This window comes from Antechinus flavipes, chromosome 2, assembly GCF_016432865.1.
Source record: "Antechinus flavipes isolate AdamAnt ecotype Samford, QLD, Australia chromosome 2, AdamAnt_v2, whole genome shotgun sequence".
Classification (NCBI taxonomy): domain Eukaryota; kingdom Metazoa; phylum Chordata; class Mammalia; order Dasyuromorphia; family Dasyuridae; genus Antechinus; species Antechinus flavipes.
The window spans coordinates 612,632,745-612,658,250 of record NC_067399.1 but is presented as its reverse complement, the minus strand read 5'-3'; the positions used below and the strand labels follow the sequence as shown (position 1 = coordinate 612,658,250).

At 35.1% G+C, this 25,506-nt stretch overlaps 1 protein-coding gene across 1 annotated transcript; it reads right to left on the bottom strand.

The window, feature by feature from the left end:
* Positions 1 to 200: 200 nt before the first annotated feature.
* CCNJ (cyclin J) lies at positions 201 to 23,609 on the bottom strand. The gene is made up of 6 exons (XM_051981756.1): positions 23,520 to 23,609; positions 22,683 to 22,792; positions 19,262 to 19,472; positions 12,792 to 13,091; positions 12,544 to 12,703; positions 201 to 3,349 (listed from the first exon to the last, which is right to left on the bottom strand). Exons 2-6 carry the CDS (start codon positions 22,749 to 22,751, stop codon positions 2,935 to 2,937), a joined length of 1,155 nt encoding a protein of 384 aa, XP_051837716.1. The 5' UTR covers positions 22,752 to 22,792; positions 23,520 to 23,609; the 3' UTR covers positions 201 to 2,934.
* Positions 23,610 to 25,506: the final 1,897 nt, after the last annotated feature.

Sequence of the window (25,506 nt, the reverse complement as noted above, 5' to 3'; positions counted from 1 at the left end):
TGCCTTCCCTACCCCCTTGCTTCTGCTTCTCTCTCTTGTCTTTTGTTTTTTAATTTTCTACTTGCTTTCTCTTCACTTTTGGAAAGCAAAGACTTCCTAACACACTGTCATTAAAGAAGCATTCACTGTCCTTTGTATCTAAGCATGAATTTAAAAGTAGACAAGGAATGGAACTGAAACACACTGCAACAAAATAACAGTTCTGGGATGATTTTTTTTTTATTTGTGAATATAACTAAGTAAACAAGTCCGACTTATAGTTGAATATGGTTAAATGAAATCACAAATACACAAGAGCTCATATTTAAACAAATACCAAAGCCATAGTACTCAAAACTAGTTTTATTTTAAAATTTCAAGTGCATAGCACTCATCTAGATTCCATTGTTGTGGACTTTTGCATTATAAGCACTATTTGGAATTAATGCTATAACACATACATTTTGGTTTGTAGTCTGACCTTTAGTAGTGTATTCACTGGACTTTGGTAAAGCCCTCATATATAAAATTAATCTGTTCACAGTACGTGTTTTTGATGGTCTTGTACTTGTAGAAATTCAGACTAAGCAATAAGTTAAACAAAACAAAATAACAAAACCATAAACAGCAATAATGAGTTGCTTTTAAACTGAAACCTGAAGTTTTAAAATAACCAAATAAAAAGGGGTATGCAGCAATAATAACCAATTTTTTAATACCTTCCTAAAATCAAACCATTATTAATTGGCTGTTTGAACAAAGACTAGAAATTATTAATTTTTTTTTAAAAGTACTCTTCTGCAACAAGAATGACATTTAAACCAATAAAAGCATTTGAGGAGACATTAAGTTATCATAGGCACCAGCTGTTGTTTCAAGTTGGGATCTCATTCCCAATATTTTACATTCATTACATATCGAGGTAGTTAAAATACTGAAAACTTGACTCAAGGTTGCAGTACTGTGAAAAGTGAATATGACAGAAAGTTTCCCTTTTGTCAATTTCCCCCAAGTAATTAAAGTTTTCTCAAGGCAAGAAAAACTTACAAATAAGCAAATACAAATACGCAATGTCTTGGAGGGAAAAATAATTTTTAAAATGGCACTTTACGAAAGCAAGACTTCCACACTGAGTTTTTAAAAGTCTCACCCGAGTGTCGGTTTCTATCAAACTGAAGTACTATGAGATGACTAAAGCATGGTAAGCACAATTTATTCTTTTAGGAAAAAAAGGAAATGGCCTCATAAACACTATAATTCACACATATAGAACTACCACCAGCATCAAGTATTGAAGGTTTTCCTGGGAGAGTTTCCCTTCCTATGTCGAGTCCCTTCTTTATTAAGAGTAATACCACAACTACTTTGATTCCTGCTGCATACCCATATCTTAGCAATAATATTGACATTCGACTTTAGCATATAAGATGGCAGTCAAATATCAGCCATGTGAATTCCTTTCTAATGAAGTGCTACTTAAAAAAAAATCTTTAAAGAACTTACTTATTTTTAAACCAGGAAGACTCCCTTCACCATACCTCCCTCTCCTCCCACAAAGAACATAATATATAGCTAACCGCATAGTTATTGTAATATGTTTATTTTCCCCCCTTTAACTTACTACTCCCCCCTCCCCAATACTCCTTATTCTCCAAATTGCTCATGGTCATGATTAATGATTCATCCATTGACTAACAAGGCAGTGGAATTTCAGAGAATAAGCTAGTCTTGGTACTTTACAAACCAGCTGCAATTAAAGCAATTTTGTATAAGCACCCTTAAGTAACATTTATTAATTGGATCCAAAAGTTAGTTATAAATCTCCGTCTCTTGTGAAACGGAAAATGCCATTCTGGCACAACCTGAGAACCTTTCCTTAAAAATACATTTTTAGGCTCTGCATTTTATAACTGTTCTCCTACCCTTTAAAAAAAAAAAAACAAAAGGAAATTGAACTATCAAACTGGGGATAAACCACGGATTGCAATAATACAAAACCTATACATAGATATATAAAAATGAACCACAGGTACAACCACTTTACCCATCCTGTGCTAAGATCCTATAATCTCATGTGAAAACACATGGAAGTATTTTGGCCTAATTACAGTTTATAAGCATTTATAAATTCCTCTGGTTGTCAATACTCAATGTCTCAAAAGCATGCTGCATTCCATTTAAGCATTTCCAAGTAGTGCAAATTCCCTGAGCTTGTATGTGTTTTCATCTCAACCTTAGGCAAATATATATTTATATTAAAAACAATGATCTTGTAAGCTGAAACAAATTTTGCCCTTAATCTCAAGCGATATATCCAAATACACATACTATTTGTAAGAGGAAGTTATATAGGATAATTTCTACTAATAAATTTAGTATTATTGTATAGCACAAACTGATTCTGCAGCACAGTACTCAATGAATTTGAATGTAGTCAAAGTTAATCTATAAATCAAGTATATTATTCAAAAACATCAGAATATACAAAAATGACCTCTTCAAAAAGTAATACTGCAAATTTCCTTCATACAAAAAATGTTTGGCAAATCCAGAAAAAAGAGGTTTTCCTTGAGATAAATATCAGCATAACATTTATCATAAAACACCCCATTATAATGAACTAGTAAATGTCCAAATTATTTTTCTTTCTTTTTTGGTAATGAAAAATGCTTGAAATAATTGGACCTTCACTTGGGGTTTGGAAATTTTTTGCTGTAAGAGATTCTTGTGGAAATAATATGCAACAGATTTGACACATACATAATTATAAATTCACTTTTCCCATGTGTACATGATGCAATGAAAGGGATAGTTTCAATTTTAGTGGGTTCAGTGTTTGAAGTCTTATTAGCATTCAGCTCTGATTTCTTTCTGAATAGAGCTCTTTCTTTTTATTCTAAATTCTTGGAAGTTATATGAGAACAAGTATGGATCAATGCTTACTTTGACAAATCATCACCTCTCAAAGCATGGAGTGACGCAAGGATAATGTTCATTTATTTGATAACTTCTGTTATAAGAAACACTAAGACATGGCTTAACCTCTACTGGTATTGCCAAGGACATACCAACACCAGTCTGCATGTGCCCAAGGCCCTGAACACTGGTTTGTAAGCCAGTAGGACAAGTCTGTAATGTGTAGGTTGAGGTGTGAGTGCTGGTAGATACTATCTGTGGACAGTTCTGTTGCTCTGACACTGTATGACGATATTGCAGTGTGTTCTGATGTGCTTGATGGAGATACTGAGGTTGTTGAATGTGGACTGGTCTTGTAGTTTGGGATGTAGGATGAAACACACTCAGCTGACCTTGCTGAGGGCCAGACTGTCCTTTCTGTTTGTTTGCTTCTTTTACATCATTATCATGGGCACTAAAATACAAAAAGACAGTAAATTAGTTATTTTATATAATTAAACATTCATTTTTTAGTATAATCTTCAAAAACTTAAAAAAAGGAAAAATTTGGCAAAAGACTTATTACAGCAATAATAGCTGACCTGAAATAAGTGATACTGCCAATGTTCTCTCCTGAATATGACTATTTTGTCTTAAGAGTTTGTTATAGTCAAGAGAGATGAACATAGCATGTAGTCTAATAACAGATTTAGGTTTAACATTAGGTTTGGATTTTTCCTACATTAGGAAAGCAAATTCTTTAAAATTCAGAGGAAGAAGATCTGATCTTATACCTTGATACTAAATGAAGTTAGCTCAAGACGGACTAAAGATTCTAAGATTTCATGAGAAAGAAAAGGAAGAGAAACCTACAGAGAACACCACAGACAATATTATAAGAATTTTTAATTGGATGAATTCAGATTCTCATAAATGTAAAAAACAAAAAACAAAACAAAAACCCAGACACAGAACCAATCAGGAATACAAGAAACATGCCAAAGGACTATAAACAAAAGAGGCAAACACTGTAGTATTCCTTTACATTCGTGTAACCTTTATTGAACTAATCTCCAATCAATGAGCATCTATTCTATTTTAAGGTCTTTGCAACCACAAAAAAAGTGATGATGTAAACATTTTGGCATACATGGAACTTTTCTGTTACTAAAGGGCACAGATATTTTAGTCACCTTATTGGCAAAATTCCAAATGCTTTCCAGAATAGGAATATTACTTTGTAGCTTCACTAACAGTGCATGAAAATAGAAACATGAAAAAATTTCTATGAACTGATATGAAGTGGAGGTAAGATTCAGGAAAACAATACACATAATGACTACAATAATGCAAATGGAAAAAAAAAAACCAACCACAAAATGATAAAAAATTAAATGCTGAAAAATTAAAACAGAAAAGAAATAAAAATCTAGGATTTTTTTTTTTTAAAGAAAGAATAACAGGAAGCAAGTGTGGTACAATGAAACAGGAAATTTGGATCCAAATCATACATACTTTATGGTCACATTCAAATAATTTATACTATAATTTGGTTTCCTTGTCTATAAAGGGAGAGAGGGTAAATAACAACTGGACCCTGTGAGTTCACTGACACAGTGACTCCTAAATAAGAAAACTGTTTTTAAGAATGCAAGTTAGCCTCTTTTTTTTTTGCAACTTATAAAAATAACACACACACACACACACACACACACACACACACACACACACATACATATATATATGGCAGACGCTATGTGAAATACTTCATTTGATTTGCACAACAACCCTGGGAGACAGGTGCTATTATTAACTCCATTTTACGATTAAGGCAGACAAAGGTGAAGTGACTTGCCAGAGCAACACTACTAGTGCTAGTTCTAGGCTAGATTTAAACTCAGATCCTTCCTGACTCCAGGACTATTTTCCCCTAACTTACAGCATCGCATTAGAGTTGCTGGGACATTTAGAAGGACTTGTCCAACATCACAGAAACAGTATGTCTCAGAGGTGGAACTTCAACTCAAGGTTTCCTGATTCTGAGGTCAGTCTATCTGCTCTGCTCTGCTGACTTTCTCTTCAGCAAAATGAAGATAATGCTAAAATTATCCACCTCACAGATCTGTTGTAAGGAAAGCTGCTTATGAAACAGTACCTACAGGTAAAAGTTTAGCATGATTTTTAGGTCAGAAAGGCCAAAGGCCAAACACCAGAATAATCAAAGACTATGTTTAACACAAGCATTTGTCTCTCTTCTAAAGGGCTTAAAAAAAAGAAAGAAAATCATATTGGGTTAATTGTCACTTATTGTAGCTGGTGAACTGATGAGCGACAGAAAAGAAGCAGAATTACAAAACTACTTAATTCTTCTATTTTATCAAAGGGAACAATCTTCAGATTGAAAAAGATAGAACAACAATAGTGAAGATAGATGAGCTGATAGTAAGACAGTACCAGCTAGTCTCTTCAAATGACCTGATCTGATTATAGAGAATAATCTCCAGTCCTGAAAGAACCTGTAGATGTGACCGCTAAAAGGCTGAGATAATGAAATAACTATGAAGGTGCTGGAGTGAAGAACAAAGTGTCCCAATTTTTTAAAAAGCTATGAAGGCTGATTCTGAGGAATACAAACTTTGATACCCTCTCTAATAAATTTCTAAAACAAAATGTCTTCTGAATATATGGAAAAGGAAACAGTGATCAGTAAGACCTGGCCTAAAGTCACTAGATTTGTAGATCAGAAGGATGCTGTATACAAAGTATACATGTGGATTTTAGCAAGATATTAAACAAAGTTTCTCCTAATATCCTAATGAGTATGATTAAGAAATAGAGATTGGGTCACAGTATAGTTAAATAGAGAAGTACAAGGGAAAGAACACTGACTACAACTAGTTTTTTGTTTTTGTTTTTGAATTTGGCATACCATAACTCTTGGATTTGTTGGGCTTCAAATCTACTAAAATCTTCAACCTGGAGTAGTGGAAAGACAGCTATGCTGTTACATTGGTAGAGCTGTAACTGGTCCATCAGTTTTAAATAAAAATTTGGAATCACAGCATACAAAAAAAAAAGGTGACTAAATATCCATATCCTATGACCCAGAGATTCCACTGTGAGGCATATTTTATAACCTAGATAAGTTAGTGACAAAAAAGAAAGGCTCCCTGATTTAAAAAAAAAAAAAAAAAAAAAAAAGACCACTTTTTATAGAATAAAAAAAACAAGGAACCAAGTATATACCCATCAATTGGAAAATGGACAAATAAATTGTAGGGCATGGGGGAAGGGGAAGGAATACTACTATGCTAAGACTAAGGTGAACTCAGAGTAGCATGGAAAGATAAAACATCTACAAACTGATATAAAGTGAAGGAGAACTAAGAAAATGACAATGACTATAGCAATGTTAAATGGAAAAAAGCAACAACAAAGAAAATGTAACAGAATATTATATTCACTTTCTGACAATTCTTGGCCCCAAGAAAGAAATATGAGAAAACATCTGCTCCCACTTTTTTGCAGAGGTAAGGAACTAAAAGTGTGTTCTGATTTAATAGCTTTAAAAAAGGAGGGGCAGGAGAAGGAAAAAGAACACATGAGAAAGAAAAGAGGAGAAATAGAATGGAATTTAGGGTTTCTCATAACATAGTCCATAATTTGGAATATATAAGAAGAAAATATAATCATGAGCTAAGAAACAGAACTAATAGAAAACATATGAATCACATTCTTATCTGAATCAAATAGAGGAACCCTGAACACATACACACACACACACACACACACACACAGTATGGGAAAAGGAGTAACACAATAAACTCAACAAGCTATCAGGAAGAGTACAATCACATAAGAAATAGTCACAAACAACCCAAATTTCAACTTAATAAGGGAATATTGTAAGAGGGAGTAAAAATCAGTAGTCAAAGTTTGATTTAGGCAAAGAGAGGGAACAGAATGGAAGCAGACTGATTCTTTTATATAACACTAGTATTAATCATTTTCTTTTTTTTATCATCTTCTTTGTAAAGAGACTAAGATGGGACAAAGGAAGAAAAGCATAAAAAGATTTAAAAAGGAAGATGTACAATTAAAAATTCTGTGAACATGAATGAGATGAACTGACTCATAAGAAGATAGAATTAGACCAGAAAGAAAACCCCAACAATATGTAATTTATAAGAAAGAAATCTGACAGATTCACATAGAATGAAGGGTTGAAAAGAATTATGCTTGAGATAAACTCAACAAATCAAGAGAATCAAAAATGATCTTAGATGAGTGAACAGTAAAAACAGACATGGTTAAATGAGACAAAAAGGAAAACTTTGTTATCCTTAATGGCATCATAGACAATGAAATTACATCAATAGTTAACACATAGTCATTAAATGGGACAGCATCAAAATAATTAAAATAAAAATTAATTTAGTTTCAAGAAGAAACAGTAAAGTTATAATAGCTGGGAAACTCAATATTATCCCTTTAAATTAACAAAAAGATAAACAAGAAAGAAGTTAAGAACTTGAATAAAATTTTAGAAAAGTCTGCTGTAACAGATATCTGATGATTACTGAATGGGAAACATCATCAAGAAATACACATACACACATCTATATCTATGTGCACATGAACGTGCACACACACGCACATGGGCACATGCACCCCTCCTTCAGTTGTGCATGGGACCTTTAGAAAAAGTAACTATTCTAGGGCATAAAAATTTAATTAACAAATTAAAAAAAAAACAAAAATAATAAACATACCCTTTATTGACCAAAATATAGGAAAAATTTTAATAAAAAACCTTTGAAGAAAGGATTTGCTCTTAAATGGGAGAGTAAACTGTTTCATCTTTAAGAATTGGTGGGTCACAGTGAAAGAACTCTGGGAGATGACTATGAACCACTACACAGAATTTCCAATCCCTCTATTTTCATTCGCCTGCACTTTTGATTTCCTTCACAGGCTAATTGTACATTATTTCAAAATTCAATTCTTTTTGTACAGCAAAATAAGTGTTTGGACATGTATACATATATTATATTTAACCTATACTTTAACATATTTAACATGTTTTGGTCAACCTGCTATATGGGGGAAGAGGTGTGGGGAAGGAGGGGAAAAGTTGGAACAAAAGGTCCTGCAGTTGTCAATGCTGAAAAATTATCCATGCATATAACTTGTAAATAAAAAGCTATAATAAAAAAAAAAAAGAATAGAAACAATTTCACCAAAGAAAATTATCACAAGAAACACATCAAAACTTTGAGATGCAAAATGGAGAGAAACATATTTAAACACTTTCATCAACAAAAGAGATAAAAGATTAGATGAATTGTTATAACTAAAAAAAAAAAAAAACCTTACCAACAATCCAAAAACTTCAATTAAATAGAACATGAAAAGAAAAAGTAAAACACTGGCTCCATAAATACAAACAGGAGCTTTAAAAAAAAACTAGTTTCAAAAATGTAAATAATTCTTAACAAAGGAGAGAACAAAAGAAATTAGAAACTATTTTGCCCAATATGCCAACAAATTTGATAACTTAAATGAATGAATGTTGATGAAAATTTAAAATACTCAGATTAAGAGGAAAAGTAGAGAATTTGAACAAAACAATTTCCCCCAAATAGCACAAATGGAACAATCTATAAATTTAGTTTTGGGAGAGAAGAGTGGGGGTCAAGAAACACAGGACTAGATGAATTTAAAAGTGAATTCTATCAAATGCTATAAGAACAATTAACTACAATTTAATATGAGTTATTGGGAAAAAACAGGAAAAGAAGGGATCCTACCAAATTCCTTCTGATACAAATATGGTCTTGATACCTAAACAAAGAGGAGAAAGAAAACTAGAAACCAGCATCCCTAATGAATATTGACACGAAAGTATTAAATAAAATATTACTCAAGTGTCTACAACAATATGTTAAAAAAATTTCTATAATATAATTCGGTTGGATTTATGCTAGGAATTCAGAATTTCTTCAATATTTAAGAAACTATAAATATAATAGACCATATTAATGAAAAAAGAAATTTTTAAAAATCAATTTATAATCAATAAATGTTTTTAAAAAATCTTTGAGAGAAAATGTTCTTTTATGTAGAAAACAATACAAAACAAAACTTGAAAGCATAGAAATAAATATTTTCTTGGTATTGTAATCAGCATCTCTCTGTAATGGACTGAGGCTTGAGTTGATGCACTGAGGTCCCAAGCACATGAGGCTAAATAGTAATTGGACCATACTCTATTAATATATAAGCTTGGAGAAAGAATGCCCCCCCGCCCACTCTTTGTGCAAGTCCTGGTGGGTGGAGACAGGGGAGTAGAAAAGGAAGGGGAAGGAGAGACTGCTTGCATTGCCATTGCTTCGGCTTTCTCAGCTCAGATCTCCCTGTTAGCTGGCTTCCTGTTGCAGCTGCCCATATTGCTATCGCAATCCTTCTTGCCCATATTGCTATCGCAATCTTTTTTCACCTCTTCACTTCAATAAAGACTGAAGATTTTTCCCTTAACCTGAGTTCCTGACTCCGGCTGATTTTAAATACGCGGTCATTACATCTCTCTAAAAGCAAGACCTAACATATGTAACATGGAAAAATTCTAGAAGTCTTTCAATTAAGATCAAGTGTCAATCAAGGATGACTGTCACTGCAATTATTTGGCATAGTCCTAAAAATGCTAGATATGGCAATAAGATATGAAAAAAACTGAGGTAAAAGGAATAAGCAAAGATGAAACACAATACCATTTTTTTTTACAGATGATATGAAGGATTATATAAAGAATCCCAGAAATTAAACTAAAAATTAATTGAACCAATAACTTCAGTAAAGTAGTAGGATATAATACAAATCACAAAAATCATCATCTTTTCTGCGTGTTGCCAACAAAGCCCAACAAGAAATAAATTCTATTCAAAATAACTCTAGAATGTACAAAATATTTAAAAGTATATCAAGACTATATACAACTAGAAAATATTCTTTTTATGAGTATGAACCACAACATAGCATTTTCACTCTTTCTGTTATTGTTTGCTTGCATTTTTGATATCCTTCTCAGGTTTTTTTTCTTTCTTTCTAGATCTGATTTTTCTTGTGCAGCAAGATAACTGTATAAATATGTATACATATATTGGATTTAACATATACTTTAACATATTTAACATGTACTGGATTATCTGCCATCTAGGGAAGGGTGTGGACGGAGAGAGGGGAAAATTTGGAACAAAAGGTTTTGCAAGGGTCAATGTTGAAAAATTACTCATGCATATGTTTTGTACATAAAAAGCTATAATAATAAAAGAAAAATATTCTTTTTAGAAATAGACACCTGAATAATTGGAGAAATATTCACTAAGTCATTGGTGGCTTGCAATGTAATAAAAATGATAATTCTATCTACATTAATTTATATTTTTAATCTAGGATTCAGTTCTATAATAACAAAACTACCAAAAGGTTATTCTAATAATCTAGAAAAAAAACAACAAAATTCATCATCTAGGAACAAGTTTAATAATAAGGAGGTGAGGAGGAGAATGAGAAGAAAGGGAATCTAGCATTACCCTCTTTGAAAACTGTACTATAAAGTAATAATCACCAAAACTAATTTGTAGTGGTTCAAAAATGGAAAAGGTGATCAGCAGAACAAATCAGGAACATCCCAGACCAGAAGACAATATTGTCTGATAAACCAAAGAATCCCAAATATTAAAATAAGAACTTACTGCTCAATGAAAACTGTGGAGAAAACTGGAAAGCAGCTTAAAAATTAAATTTAGATTAAGATCCCATATTATAAATCAAAATAGATACATTTTATATGAATGGCAAAAGTAGTTCAGTAGCAGTTGATGTTCTTGACTAACTTTTCTTGGTTTTAAGGTAAACTTTCTTTATCTTTCTTTCCTTTGAATGTCTCGAAAATCAATCTTTCAAATGGCTTCACAATTTTATCTTCTCCAGCAAATATTGACTATATGATCTCTGTTTTTCTTTTTTTTGTTACCATTTCTACTTCCTCTAAGAGTATACTATAAACTTATGATATTAAAAATTTAAGTTCCAGCATTCTTCTCTTAAGACTTTATTTACAAGTTTGCTAGTGTTATGCTCAGATATAATTTCTTTCAACTTGGCAAATTAGTGAAATATTGGATAAATATTGGTTAAGACTCTGTATGAGTGCTTGTAATCTGTGTTTGTCTTTCTCCATCTACATCCCATTTTCCCATCAAGAATTGTTTAAAATAGTTTACAGCTGAATTGTTTTAATTGTACAACATATCCTTATCATTTTCATTTTTTTCACCTAATTTCTTATTTTTTTTATTTTTGTTTTAATAAGGCAGTGATTTGTCTATGTGGAAGCCAATCTATTTATGTTAAAAAGAAAATCAACTTTATAAGTACAATGGATATAGTTAACTGCACTCAGTGAATTGACAGTGAAAAAAATCTAGACAAAAGTATAACATCCCTAATAAGATAGTTAGTATTCCCACTATATTCTTCACATCTGGAATACAATGTTTAATCCTGGGTTCCATCTTTTAAAATAAAATATGACAAATCAGAAAGTGTCCATAAAGGCAACAGAATAGTATAAAGGCTCAAATGCCATGATAAATGAGGACCAGTTTAAAAATTTGGTACATTTAAGTTGCAAAAAACCAAAATGAAGCCTTATAAAATTTGTAGTGATATAAGGATTAGAACATAGTCTGTTTGCCTTCTGAGTATAGAACTATAACACAAGTTAAAAAAAAAAAATCACAGGAAGGAAAATAGCATATTAAAGCAAAAATTTCCTTACAGTTACATTAGTTCAAAATGGAATAGACTACATTTCATTTTGCCATACATGTTGAAACAGTTGTCCATTTACAGAAGATGTTATAAATGAGATTCATCCAACTGAACAAAATGTTGGGCTAGATTATTGCTAATGTCATTTCTAACCTCAGTATTTTATTATGCTTCTGATTACTGCTCAGATCAAAGTCATTGTACCATTACAGAAGTGATAAGGTTTAGAGCAGTTTCATAAGTGACCTCATCCCCCAGCTTTGATCCAAAAAAAGAGAATTCCTCTCCTTGTTGCTTTTTATGAGATGCCTCTCCTACTCTTAACCTTCAGGACAGTCAGACTGTCATCACATACAGGAATAAAAGTATTAGAAGCTATTCCAGAAAGTACCTAGAAATCCTAAGGTGTTACTGCCACCATGGTTGTGGTATGGCAGCTCCAGAAAAGGACCTAAAGGAACAGGAGAAAATCCTCTCAAAGCAGGTCAGCGATATGGAGGAAAACAAGGATGCAAAGTTCACTCTTTGTCTCTGTCACTTTCCTATTATTCAAATATGCTACAAGACTTTTATCTGAGTCTGATTGATGTTAGGCCTAGATTCCCACCTTGCAATTTTATGGCCATAAAATTATGCTCATGAAACCTAGATGGCTGGCAGGGGCAAAGTTTTTCTGAAGTCCTTCCTGAAAATCCACTTATAACATAAACTTGAACCAGTTGTTTCTAAAGCAACTTGTATTTTAAGAAAAATATTACCAAATACTGCAATTTAAAACACTATCTAGTACAAGGAATTATAACTAAAACTATAAATAAATAATGAGAGGCTTACATCAATAATCGTTCAATGCACTGCACCAGGAAATCCCAAGAGTAGGCCGTCAGGCGATATAATCTAGCAGGCCACGTTGGGGAAAGACGAAGAATAATTCTTGATGAAGCTACACAAGCAGCAGCTACTAGAGAAGGTGCATAATTTAGAAAGGCATAATCTGTGAAGACACCAAGAATATATTTAAGTAACAGGATACACACAATCACCAACTAACAAATCTTTCTTTACTAAGAACAAAAGCATACCTTGCAATGACACTTCCAAAAAATAATCAGCATACTTTGCCATATATAACTTGGTTTTTTCCAGACAAACCATTGGCCAGCCATCATGCAGATCCGCTTCATGGACTGCTTCAGATAGATAATACTCAATAAAGTGGGCAGCTGTTGGAAGGCAGAGGTTCCACTGAAACGTTTCTAACAACAATAGCTCCATATGTAGTAAATTTTGTTTTGTTAATACTAGATTCATGTTAGTCATACAGCCAAGGCTGTTCAGTTGCTCTAGTTTAGGCACACTATCTTCCTTTTCTTCAAATTTACCTTGGAGAACAAAAACACAAAAGGAAATGATTATGCAGTTGGAAGTTTTAGCTAATAAGTAAAATATTATTCATCTACCATCAAAATGTAACACACTTGATCCAAAGAAAATGTCTCTTTCTCTTAAAGCTTACAAAACCAGTAATTATCCTTCTTCCCCTCTCCCTCATTTATTCTTAGCTTAATTTATATAGTTGATCACCTTTCTCTCAGAATTCAGAACTAAGGAATGTGGTAAATATTTGAATGTATATTCTAATGCATAAGAAAATAGAGCTAACCATATGAAAGATATACAAATAATGTTACTAATTAAATTTCGGTTTGATTTAAGGTCCTAGATAATATGTTAATGAGCCTTTTAGAATTTTTTTTAAATAAAAAAAATGCTCTTTTCTACTTATTTCCCTCAATTCTGTGCTTTTATCTAAACTTTAAAAGTACTTCCACTTAAAAAAAAAATAAACATTTCATCACTGGAAACAGATTGAAAATCTTGTATATCACAATTATTTGAAAAGATCTGAAAAAGCATATTCTGCTCTGTTTCTCCCCTCTGAAATATAGAAATAAAGAGTGCTTTAAGTGGAAGGGAATTCAGGTACTATTCTATCCAACTCCTTCCAGAGATTAAGAAAAAGACTCAGAGATGGTAAATGATTTGCCTAAAAAAAAAGATTCTTTTGGGGAAATCATGGAACTTCCTGGCAACTCAGTGAAGCCTATGGATCTCTTATCAGAATTATGTTTAAATGCATCCATACAACATATAAGATGAGGAAGGAAACCCATCACAGGTAACAAATAAAAAAAAAGTTAAGAGATCCTCTGAAAACTGATCTAGAAACTCCCTAATTAAGAACATCTGGCTAAGCTTTATGACCAAAGTTATCTATATCTTGTTAAAAATATAACCAGCATGTATACTTATTGTGTGTCTAATTTATACTTTAATATACTTAACATCTACTGGTCATCCCGACATCTGGGGAAGGGTTGGGGGGAAAGAAGGGAAAAATTGGAACAAAAGGTTTGGCAATTGTCAATGCTGTAAAATTACCCATACATATAACTTGTAAATAAAAAGCTATTAAAAAAAAAAAAAACATAACCAGGATTCAGACCCAGATTTCCTGATCTCTAGATTCCATACTCTACTATACTAACTATCAATCTCTTGCTTCTTTAGAAGGTAAATTAAAATAAGATTTAAAAGACAAAAACTACACTATCACATAAATTACAAAGTCTCTGGGTTCCTAATTCCTCTTGAGAAAAAAAGAGTTTAGATCCACATGCAAAGATTAATATTGACCTGATTATTTCTGCTAATTTCCCATTATTCAGCAATTACTCTTCTTTAGGAGATAGTTATACCTTCTTCAGTTTTTAATCATTCAAGACATTATCTTTATATAACCATAAAATCTGGGGGATAACCTCAAGAGCTAATCTGGTCCAATATGTGCTAACTACATCCCAATCTGCTAACTACATATTAAGTAAGATCATCACCCCCATTTTAGGGATGAGATAAATGAGCCTTACTTGCTCAAAATCATTTATTAAGTGGTAACAGTAGAAAAGGAACTAGTCCTCCTGTTTCAGTGAACCAGGTCTTTCACCTCCAAGTAAGTGCTGTCACTTCCTCAAAATATAACTTTATGTCCATGTAAATAATAAGTCTAATAAGAGCAATTCTGTGGCTATCACAGTAGCATTTACAATGTACACTTACTAAAATTTCTTCCTCTGTCAGCTCACTTCCATGTTCATAAGCTAGTTGCTGAAATCTGACTGCATCAACAAGTCATGGACTTGTTTTAGATAAAATTCATATGTATTATTGTTGGTAGTAAACTTAAGACAAAACATCTATAAGCCAGAATTTGCTGACATAGTTATAATATAAAAATATAGGAGATTAATTTAGTGGTCTGACACCAACAAAATCAAATTCTTCAGAATGAGTAATGAATTAGAAATGCAAACCAAAACTTTGCCTCACCAATTACAAAGTGGCAATAATACTTGCCATGTACTTCAAAGGACAGTAGTACACATTAATTAATGAGAGGTTTGTGTTTGAAGTTGCTTAGAAGAAAGATATTCATTAGTACCAGACAGTGTAACTGAAATTTTGGTACTCCACTGCTTAATTCAAAGAGCAAGAATGCTTTATATTACCATTGAAATTTCGACCACCTAAACAAATGACAAGGTTACTAATTTTATAGATGAAGCAGAGAAGGTAGGTGTGCTTTGCCTAAGGTCACAAAAGCTGGGTGTCTCTGAGAACAGAAGCTGGACAACTGATCTTTCCAACCCTACATCTGGACTTGTAGATCAAAGCATAACAACCCGACTTCGCATGCAAGACTATTACCTGAGTAGGCAGGGGCTTGTTATGAAACCTGCATTAATAAGCATTTATAGGAACTTTGTATTTACCAGGTAGTTATTAAATAAGTGAATATTTCACTTCTTGACTTTAGAAAGACAGTATGTTTTTAAAGTGAAAAAAAAAAAAACTGGGATTTTTGCTTTGCTTCAGATAAAAATTTTGGGATTTTTTTTCCCCATTTAGAGCTGGTGATGTTTCATAGTTACCTAAGGACTTTAGGATACCAGCTAGTTAAAAAAAAAATTCACAATCCAGAAAATCAAAAACTCTGGGCTGATTAGCATTGTGTTTCCTGAAGGTTCCACATTAGATACAATGTCACTGAATAACATTGTTAAGTATAAAAAGGAAAGCAATACTCTGTAAGCTAATGGATTTTGAAAGGGATGTATTTCCCTTATTATAAACCCTAAAAGAATGGAGTCATGCAAATAAGGAGCACCTACATAAAAATACCCTTTAGAAAACCCTTCTTGACTTTTGGTTTCATCTAGACTGAAGAAACACTAAAATGATGTGAGTTTATGTGTGCGTATGTGTACATTTTATATATATGTATAATATATACATAAATATATGTGTGTGTGTGTGTGTGTGTGTGTATGTAAGCATTATATGAACTGAAATAACTTTGGGGGCAAATGAGAGAAAAGAAAGGCAAGAGTTAATCTTTAAATGTTTTGGCCAAAAAAAAAAAACCCCAACAATTTCACTTTTTTACACAATTCAAACCATGATAAAGTTATGTATGACCCAACTTCTTAAACCGTGGTTCATAAACCCATATGGCAGTCTTATAACTGAATGTGGACAGCCATGAAATTATGCTTTATTATCAGTAAATGTTTGATTTCTCTCCCTACCTTATATAACTATATACTTGGGGTCACATAAAAATTACTCGGCCAAAAAAGTGTTGTGATTGGAAAAAGTTTAACAATTGCTGACATATTTTAAAAACATTTTATCTACACTGTGAACACAGACCTACTTGTCAACCCAGGAGACCAGGTCCATGCTAAGACTAAACAAGAATTTGGCTATTATAAGTCAAGAAGGATGTGACTGAATCTAGAATTACCTAGAACTATCCTAGAATGGATCAGAATCCATGAGGATTAAATGCAAGGCAAATGTTATATGCCTGTCCAACTAGAATGACAGAAATCAAATATAATAGAATTTATTGTCTACATACCACGTACAGAAGACACAAAGATGAAAAAAAAATTTCCTCAAAGACCTAACAGATTATGTAAATAGGTAAGTAAATATGTACTGATTTGTGAAGGGTGCAAACATTAACAATAAGAGAATCAAAAAAGATTTATGGGAGAGAAGCAAAAATAAAGGTACCCATTTTCCAGCTAGCACAATCTGTCTAAAGGTTCCAGAGTCTTTCTACCAACTATACCTAACTAGACTATGCCTCCAGTTGATTCTGTACTTCAGCAATGCATAGTGTTATGTCTTGGATTGCTTTTTGCAGAATCAGGGAAGAGCCAAAGGTAGAATACCAACATCATCTTCTAAGGCCTATGGATGCTCAAGATCCATGGAGAGACTACAAATGATCTTTAAACTTGGATGGGAAAAATATTTTGATAATTCTATTGCTTTTTCAACAGAATTTATTTCATAATTCTATGGATTTTATTTGTTTAAAAAAATGATTATGGGTCTATGGGCTTCAGCCTGCCATGGGAATCCATGACACAAAAAGTGAATTTCTGCCCTAAGACTGGAAGCTACAAGCAAGAGAAAGGAATGGGGTTGGGGGGAGAAGAGTATAGTTCTTTATCTACTAAAAAATTAAAATTTAGGATTTTAAATGCAGAATAGTTGCTGTCTCTGACATTTATTATCCTAAGATAGCCACAAGGAACTGAGATGCCAGGTATGAAGAAACAGCTGCATCCCAACGTCATCATTTTAAGGTCTGCAATGCATCTTTTTTCCTGTCCTCAGCCAAGAGAGGTATGCCAAAATTATATGAAAGAGGGACCTTGGCACATGGACAACACCAATCCTGTTTCAATCTGGTAATTACAATTCATATTTCTGTATTACCTTAAGGTAATACAAAAAAGGATCTTTTGACTAAGTGAAATGCTGATGTTCTACCAGAGTAACAACAACAAAAACCATCCTATTTTGCAAATTTTTAATGTGTGTGACTTGATAAGTACAACTTCAATAATCTGTAAAATATTAATGCACAAAAGGTTATCAACCCTCAAAGTTATGAGGCTAACTGAAGTCCCTAGAAAAGCAATCAGTAGCTCTAGACATCAAAAAAAGGGTTTACCTTAAAGGATGACCTATCTTTGTAAAACACTTAATTCTGTCTTGGTTGCCAGAAAACCTAGGGCCAGTCTTGGGGCTTATGAAAAATTGCTTTCCTCTTCCACAAATGCATATACCCTCAGATGATCTCTTTTATATATAGATGTCTAAGTTAAGAAATTATAACTTATTTGAAGATGAGTTGTTAGTAGATAAATAAGAGCTTTTTCTTAGGGAGAGGGAAAGATAAAGGCTTTGGGAACAACAGATTAAAGGTGTCTATGTGAGAGATAGAAGGCAATTTTCTATATGGGATGGGAAAATGGGGAAAGAGTTTAATTCAAAAGAAGCTAGACCCCAGAAGAAACCTATTGATTTCATGGGTCTCCCAGCCTGAAATATCAAAGGAGATTGGGTTCCAGAAGAGGCCAACACAGAGCTCTTAGGTAGCTAAGGTACTGGAATTCAATAAAAGAACCAGGAATCGATACATGGAATAAAAAACCAGGGTAAGATGGGGTAAGCAGAGGACCTGGTATCTAGACAGAAGTGCCTTGGCTGGATTCAGGGCAGATTTTGTCTCATAACTAAAGAGGTAACTAAAAAATAGCAGAGACACCATTAGATGAGAAAGTTCAATCACAGTGACTAGAAGGTAAAGCCCAACTCTTAACCTTGACAACACTGGACTTTAGGCAGAAAAGTAATTATAGTGTTAGTCTGAAGCTCACACCCCTACTTACTCTTACCACCCATATTTAAGTAGTTTTGGTAGCACTAAAAATGCTGGGCTGGAGATTATGTTGTTGTCATCACACTTACTAAGAGAACAAGACAGGCAGAACGTGGTGGCTCCAAAATTTAAGACTCCAAAAGGATGGAAGCCTATCTCAGGTGCTGGTGGCTAATAAAAGGCAATCCAACTATATACTCTGCCATGATGACAACAAGACTATGGACAGCAGGAATCAAGACTATATAAAACCCTCAATTTATGCTTCCTACCCAACCTTCTAAGACAGATAAGTAGCAGAATTAACTAAAACTTTCCTTGTCTTGACATGTCTTTTGGTGTGACGGCTGACAAGTACTGAAATAGTTCAAGGACAGGCATCAAGACAATGCAGTCACACATCCAATAGTATATGTATTATCTATCGATAACATAAACTGATGTCATCTGTCACCCCCCATGTAACTATGCAATGCTGAAGGGCAATAGTAGATTTGAGCATCTGAGTTTAATTTTCCATAGAGATAAAACTGTAGGCACATGGGTCCTTCTCTAAAAGGGGACCAAACAAGGTTCTTGATTGCAGTGGTCCATAACAAGATTCCAGAATACTCATCCAAATTAATGTCATAAAAGGAATCTGGAGGGATGTTTCCTAGATCCTGTCTTTTTAAAACAACAATACATCAAAGCTGGTCTTTACAGTAATAGTAAACTGTTTCCAATTTTGTCAGAGTACAAACTTACTTGCTAGAAGCAAACAGGAAAGTGCAACTAAATGCAGCTGCTGGATGGAAATGTCATATCGATCCATAAAGAGGTCGAGCAAATAGACAGCAAGATGTCGTGCTGCAGGGCAAAGAGTGAATCGATTGCTTACAATAGCAATTAGGTCTGCAAAATACCGTCTGAGATTTAGTTGGGGAGACTGGCCTTTATAGGTGGGTAATTTCAGCTCCTAAAATAAAAGTAAGAACATCTAGCATTAAACAAAATCCACCTAATGAACCATTTCAACAAATACAAATATTTTATATACATTTGCTTTTAAAAGATTAAATGATATATCACGTATTATTTCTAATGACTTAAACTTTCCTTCTATTCAAAGGAAATTGAGAATATATTTAGTAAATAGCCTAAGAATAAGATTTAATTTTTTAAATTATCCTTTCTAAATCTTTCTAATTCTAATTAGACAGTACTCTGCCTAATTCTAATTCTAATGTCTCCTTGCTACCTCTGCTGTGACTTAATAAGTGCTTTGGTAGCAAAGGCAATTTGAATTCAAAGTGATGAGAAGGATGTTCTAGAAATCTGTTTTCATGGAATCTTATCCAAACAAAAATCTCTCATGCTTTATGAAAAGGCTACATTCCAGTAAGGGAATTTTTTTTTTTAAAGGAAGATAATTCTTATTTTCTTCGTGATTTCTATCATAAAATCAGTGACATTTCCATAAAAAAACATTTCTCAGAAGAGCCTAAATACTTTCAGATAGGAAGGAATTACAGGCATACCCACCTGAAGACATTATTCTGTAAAAACACAAGTTTGGGTAAGACAATATTTAAGGGGCAGTTAGTTCCTATGGAACTATGGTTCCTATGGAATTCTATTAAAAACATGCAACCAGTGAAAAGATGTTACATTGAGGTTATATTAAAGCCATTGTGCAAAACATTAGCAGTCTTTCCCCTCTTTTTATTTCTTATTTGTTATTAGATAAATATACATAGACAAAAATTTACTTAACTCATATTGACAATATCTTGGTCCTTGGAAACTGAAGGGAGAAATATGAACACAGGATACTTGACTACATACTTGTAGCTCCTAGTCCTTGCTCCTACTGTTCTCAAACAGTGTATAAGGTATAGTACAACTATACTGTAACAAAATACAAGTATCTATTGTCATCTACTAGGCTTATTTTTGCTTGAAAATATGCTAATTATGTATCTTCAGGCTCTGCAAAGTGAGTGTTTCTCATCTGACAAATTTTTTAAAATCCAAAGGTTACATTTATTTAAGACAAGGAAGACTTGTATTAATCACTCAACACTCAAGTATTATGGCTGGAAAAATAATAATACAAAGTGTAAATTTTTACACTTTATGAGAAACACATTTAAGTTTGCAGCTTACTTAAAAAAATAAAAAAGCAATTCCCAGCTTTTGTCAGATAATCTTCAGACCAATCCAAAATAAGAGAATGCAACAAAGTATATTTCTTCAAGTTTGCAAGCTTTTTCCTCCTCTACACTCAGTACTAAATTTCTTTCTTAATTCCCTGCAAAATCCAAGTTCCAGGCAAAACAGGTCAGGACCCTCCATCACATTTATTAATTCTACATTGGTTAATTCAAACTCTATATGCCTCAAGTGATTTAATTATTTGAAAAAGATTAAAATGCAAGCAGGTGACATCCTTAAGCAAGGGAACAGCTGATGAATCTTGCAAACTAAGAATTTTCTTAAACTTAATACCAAAAAGCTGAAATGGTCCCTTTTCAGTTTCTCTAAAAATTTATTTTTACTTATTAGTCCCTAAAAAGCTCCCCATACAGTTTTAGGGCTAACAAAAGAAAAAGGAAGGGCAGAAATGCACCCAACTGTTGCACAGTTTTGAATTTAAGACATTTATATTCACACACCCCACTTACAAGGAAAGTAAATTGGATAAAATTAACCAATTTCTTGAAATTCTTTCAGACAAGTTTAATGTTAATTCAGTGTAAAAAGCATTTAAGGATATACTATGTGCAAGATGCTCAGGATACAAAGATAAAAATAAAAATCAATAATTTGCTAACTATACAAATAAAACTGGGAAACTGCAAAGGCATCTTTATTGATTTGTACTCCAAGAAAAATCTATCAAAGTTTATAGGAAATATGAAACTTTCATTCATTGGCACTTTTCATTTTGTACACAGTGGGAGTAATATCATATTGAAGGTAAGAAGAAATCCAGACTGGAAATGAAGTTTGCATAAAAAGAACTATTCCATAAAAAATATTGTCAGTTTTAAAAGTGGAAAGTTAGCAGCTCTAGTCACAACTTTCCTGAGGCACAGAATAGATATTATTGAAAATAGTTCTTATAGGATAGAGCTAAACTTTTCATTGAGCAGAATTATATTCCCTGACTAATAAAAATTGTTTAATTTAACAAGCAGTCCTTCAGAAATCTTAACTACTTAGTTTAAATAAATGAAGATACCAGCTTGATACTTTCAAACTAAGAAAAGCAGATCTTATATTCTAAATCAAAATTAAGTTTCACTTAGCTCATTCTTTTGAAAAATTACTTTCTTCCTAAATTCAAGAATCTTTCTACAAAGGATTCAACTAATGTTTTCCCTTGTTCCTTCACTTAAATAATGAGCCAGACTTAAAAGTGAGTGAGATTTTTAAGTCATTAAGATTAAAAAACTTTAATAGTTACAGGAAAATAGAGTTAAGAGCAGTAGGTACAAGGACTTTATATTTTAAAATCCACCAACCTCCCCCCCACCTCTGAGTATATCAGTAAATACACACTGTTGAAAGGATGATATAACAATTACCATACCAGGTCTACTTTTACACATCCTGCAATACATCTGTGGATTCAGAATTCAATTGTTAGCAGAATTCTCAGGGTCTGAATGAAGTGTCTGCCCCTTCCACCCTTTAAGGCTGCCTTTATAATAGTATTCAGTCTCCAAGGAGCAAAGCAAGAACAATGTAAATTGTTAAGGAATTCTATATACTAATGCCTCCTAAATTTTACAAAATCTAAAAAAAAAAAAAGTGAAAGGAAACTAATTGGCTAACACTCAAAGAGAAATTAAGATCTCTTCCCTGTTCTCACTCCCAAAAATTAATTATTCTTCCTAATTGCTTAAACCTTCTAGAAACAAAAAAGACAAGAAGAGTCTTGCCTTTTTTTGGTGAAAGTTTTTTCTTAAGGACATGTTTTTGTTTTTTGAGATAGAGCCCAGGAAATGGAATAAAGGAGCTGACCAGAGAATTAGGCAAACTCAGCCATTTCCCCTTTCCTGTTCTACAATGAGCTGAGATCTGGGAATCTTGGTTCTCAGACGGGAGAAGATTTCTTATGATTGATTGGTAGATTATCTGATTTAAGTCACCTGAGAGATGGAGAAGAATTCAGGATTACCTTGTATCTTAGTGCCTGATGAATATCAGCAGCCAGCTGTCCTTTCCACCACTGCCCCTCCAGCTCCATGGGATGGGATGGGAAGCTTAGCCAGATCCAACAGCTTCAGTCTATATATGCATATATATTTATATATACATGCAATTTACTGAGAGGAACACTGGGACAGAGTTAATTTCCCACCCAGCAAATTTGCTCAAAAATGAAGACCGCCTTGTTCCCCCAAAGCTTTACCTCAGAAACCTGACCAATCCAGCCCAACCCACCCTTAGGAAGTACATGCAAGGCACTGGGTTTGGATTCTGAGAATTCATGGACAAAGCAGTTCCTGCACTTGAGAAACTTACACGCCGTGAGGCGAAGGGAAGAGAAGGAGTGGGGGATAAATAGAGGAAGGAGAGATTGCCAAAAGGGATCCAGAAAAGCTTCCTAAAGGAGCGAAGTACAAGTAAGCTCTATGAAGCCAAGGACTTAAGAAAATGCCTTTGGGGGAAGTGCGTAGAGGGGACCCCGTGCACAGGCACCTAAGGGAAGCCGAGTTGGGACTGGCAAGCGCGGACAGAACCAGAACCAGGAGCCCAGGCTGGAGACCAAGTCGGACCCGTCGGCACCAAGGGCAGCGGCCACTCGCCGCCCCTCCCGCCGGGGGCTCGCCTCGCACCCACCCAATCAAGAAGCGCGGATCTCCCTAGGTGACAGGGAGACAGCAGGTGCTGAGGGGCGGGGGTGGGGTGGGGTCAGCGCTGCCCCTCCCTTCCCTGGGCTTACTTCTGAGGGAAGAAAGTACCAACTCATCAAAGTAAACACCAAACAGCCCCTCACAGCCCAGACACGCACCTGCGAGGCACCGGGAAGTCAAAGTTCAGAAGGAAGCTTTCCCTGCCTTCATGAGGCTTCCATTCTACCCGCACACGGATCAAAGTCCTCCGCTCCGTGCCAGGTACGAGCTGGGCGCTGGGGAGCAAAAGCCCAAAATGAAGCCGCCCCTGTCCTCACTGGGCTTCCGTTCTACCGGAAAGCCCAAGCCGGCCCAGAAAAGGACGTGCCCTCGCGTGCGCTCCCTCAGACCCTCAGACTACTCTTTAGGACAATCGGACGGGCGGACAGGTGGGCCGGCGGCTGAGCAGTCGCTGGGCGCGGCTCCGGGCCGGGAGCCGGAGCCGGACAAAGGGCCCGCCCGACCGCCGGGGCCTCCGCCCTCACGCCGACTCTTCCCGCACCCTCCCCGCACTCTTCCACATATCACTCACCCAGAATCCCTGCGCTGAATGCTCGGGGCAGGGCCCGGCTCATCCTGCGCGGGCGCTCCCGGGCCCCAGGCTCGGCTTCAGCCACGGGTCAAGCCTCTCTCACCGCTCATTGTTAAAGGGCCGGGGAAGCCGCCGTGTGTACAAAGCCAGAGCTGGGGCACATGCCGGACCCGCCTCCGCCAATCCCGTGTCGCCTTACAGCGGGGTCGCCCTGGTCCGTCCAATCAAGAGCCACAGCCTGGAGATCCAGGTACTCCGCTTTCAGAGTCTACTTGGTAACTCTGAGAGCGCTTTAAGTACTAGGCATGCTCAGTCGGGCTGCAGGAGTTCTTCCTCTTCGTAGTCCTCCTCCTCCTCCTCCTCCTCCGCCGCCGCCGCCGCAGCTGACTTTTTGACTGGGTGCAGTAGGGCAGGGCAGGGCAGGGCGCGGCGGGGCGAAGGTGGGTAAGGCTAACGCCTGTTGGCTGCTGGCAACCTGTGCGAGTTCCACTGCCCCGGCTGAAGGGATTTTCTGCTTCCTTACCTTTCCACGCCTTTGAGATGGGTGTATGCGATTATATATGTGTGTATATAGTCTACACATATATGGGTATATATATGAATAAAAATATAAAGCGAGTGATGTTAAACACATTGGAAAAGTCCAAATAAATGTTCCCCTCCTTTCTAAGTGGTCACCCTAAGAGACTGTATGTACACTTGGTTCAATTCAACAAACTTCTTCAGTATCTAATGTTATAAAGGAAAATGATTTTGTATAAAGTAAAAAACAAAGCACGCGGTAGTGGACAAGGCACCGGGTGCCGGGGAGAGCCGCCTGAGATGGGCAAGTAAGCGTGCTCGGGAGCTGGAGCAGGTGCGAGTTCAGCGGAACCTGTGGAGGAGCCCGGACAGCTTGGCGGCCCCGTGCCGAGCTTGGGGCAGGAGCAGCAGCCCGATACAGAGGAGAGGGATGCGATGTTTTGTGCTTTAAAGCTCAGAGTTTGGTTCTGTGTTTTTACATTTTGAATTCCAAATTGTCTGCCTTCCTATAGTCCCTTCCCCAGCATTAAGGAGGCAAACGATTCTATAAAATTAGTCATGTGAAGTCATTTAAGTATGACTTTTTAAAAATATATATTTGATTCTCAAGGCAACTCATCCAGGTTAAGGACCACAGCTATTATCACTTTACAAATGAAGAACCCGAATTAAGTTACTGCTCACACTACTACTCGTGGTCATAAATAGGATTCAAACTGATGTCTCCTAAATCTGAGGCCACTGACCTTAGAGATAAAGAGGTGCATCCTAGCCAAAAGAGCAGTCTCAATGAAGGAAGCAGTAGACACACATTAGAGAAGTTCAATGGAGAGTAAGGAGAAATAAAACTGGAAAGGTAGGTTGAAACCAACCACGGGCTTTAAATGCCAATCTGAGAGCTTGTACTTAGTCTTGGATATATTTTGAGTAGGCTAGAGACATGATCAACCTTAGGAAAATAATTTTGGTAGATTGGGGAGGGAGGAACATCAATTGCTGTTGTAATTGCCCAAGCCACGGGTGATAAGAGCCTGCTCAGGATACAGAAATGG

What these genes read in the sequence shown, in the direction of transcription:
- CCNJ (XM_051981756.1), bottom strand. Translation starts at nt 22,751, where the DNA reads ATGGAGCTGGAGGGGCAGTGGTGGAAAGGACAGCTGGCTGCTGATATT. An exon ending in TTCCTGTTTGCTTCTAGCAA is followed by an intron (nt 13,092 to 19,261) that starts GTAAGTTTGTAC and finishes TTGTTCTCCAAG; the next exon opens with GTAAATTTGAAGAAAAGGAA. An exon ending in TTTGGAAGTGTCATTGCAAG is followed by an intron (nt 12,704 to 12,791) that starts GTATGCTTTTGT and finishes GTGTCTTCACAG; the next exon opens with ATTATGCCTTTCTAAATTAT.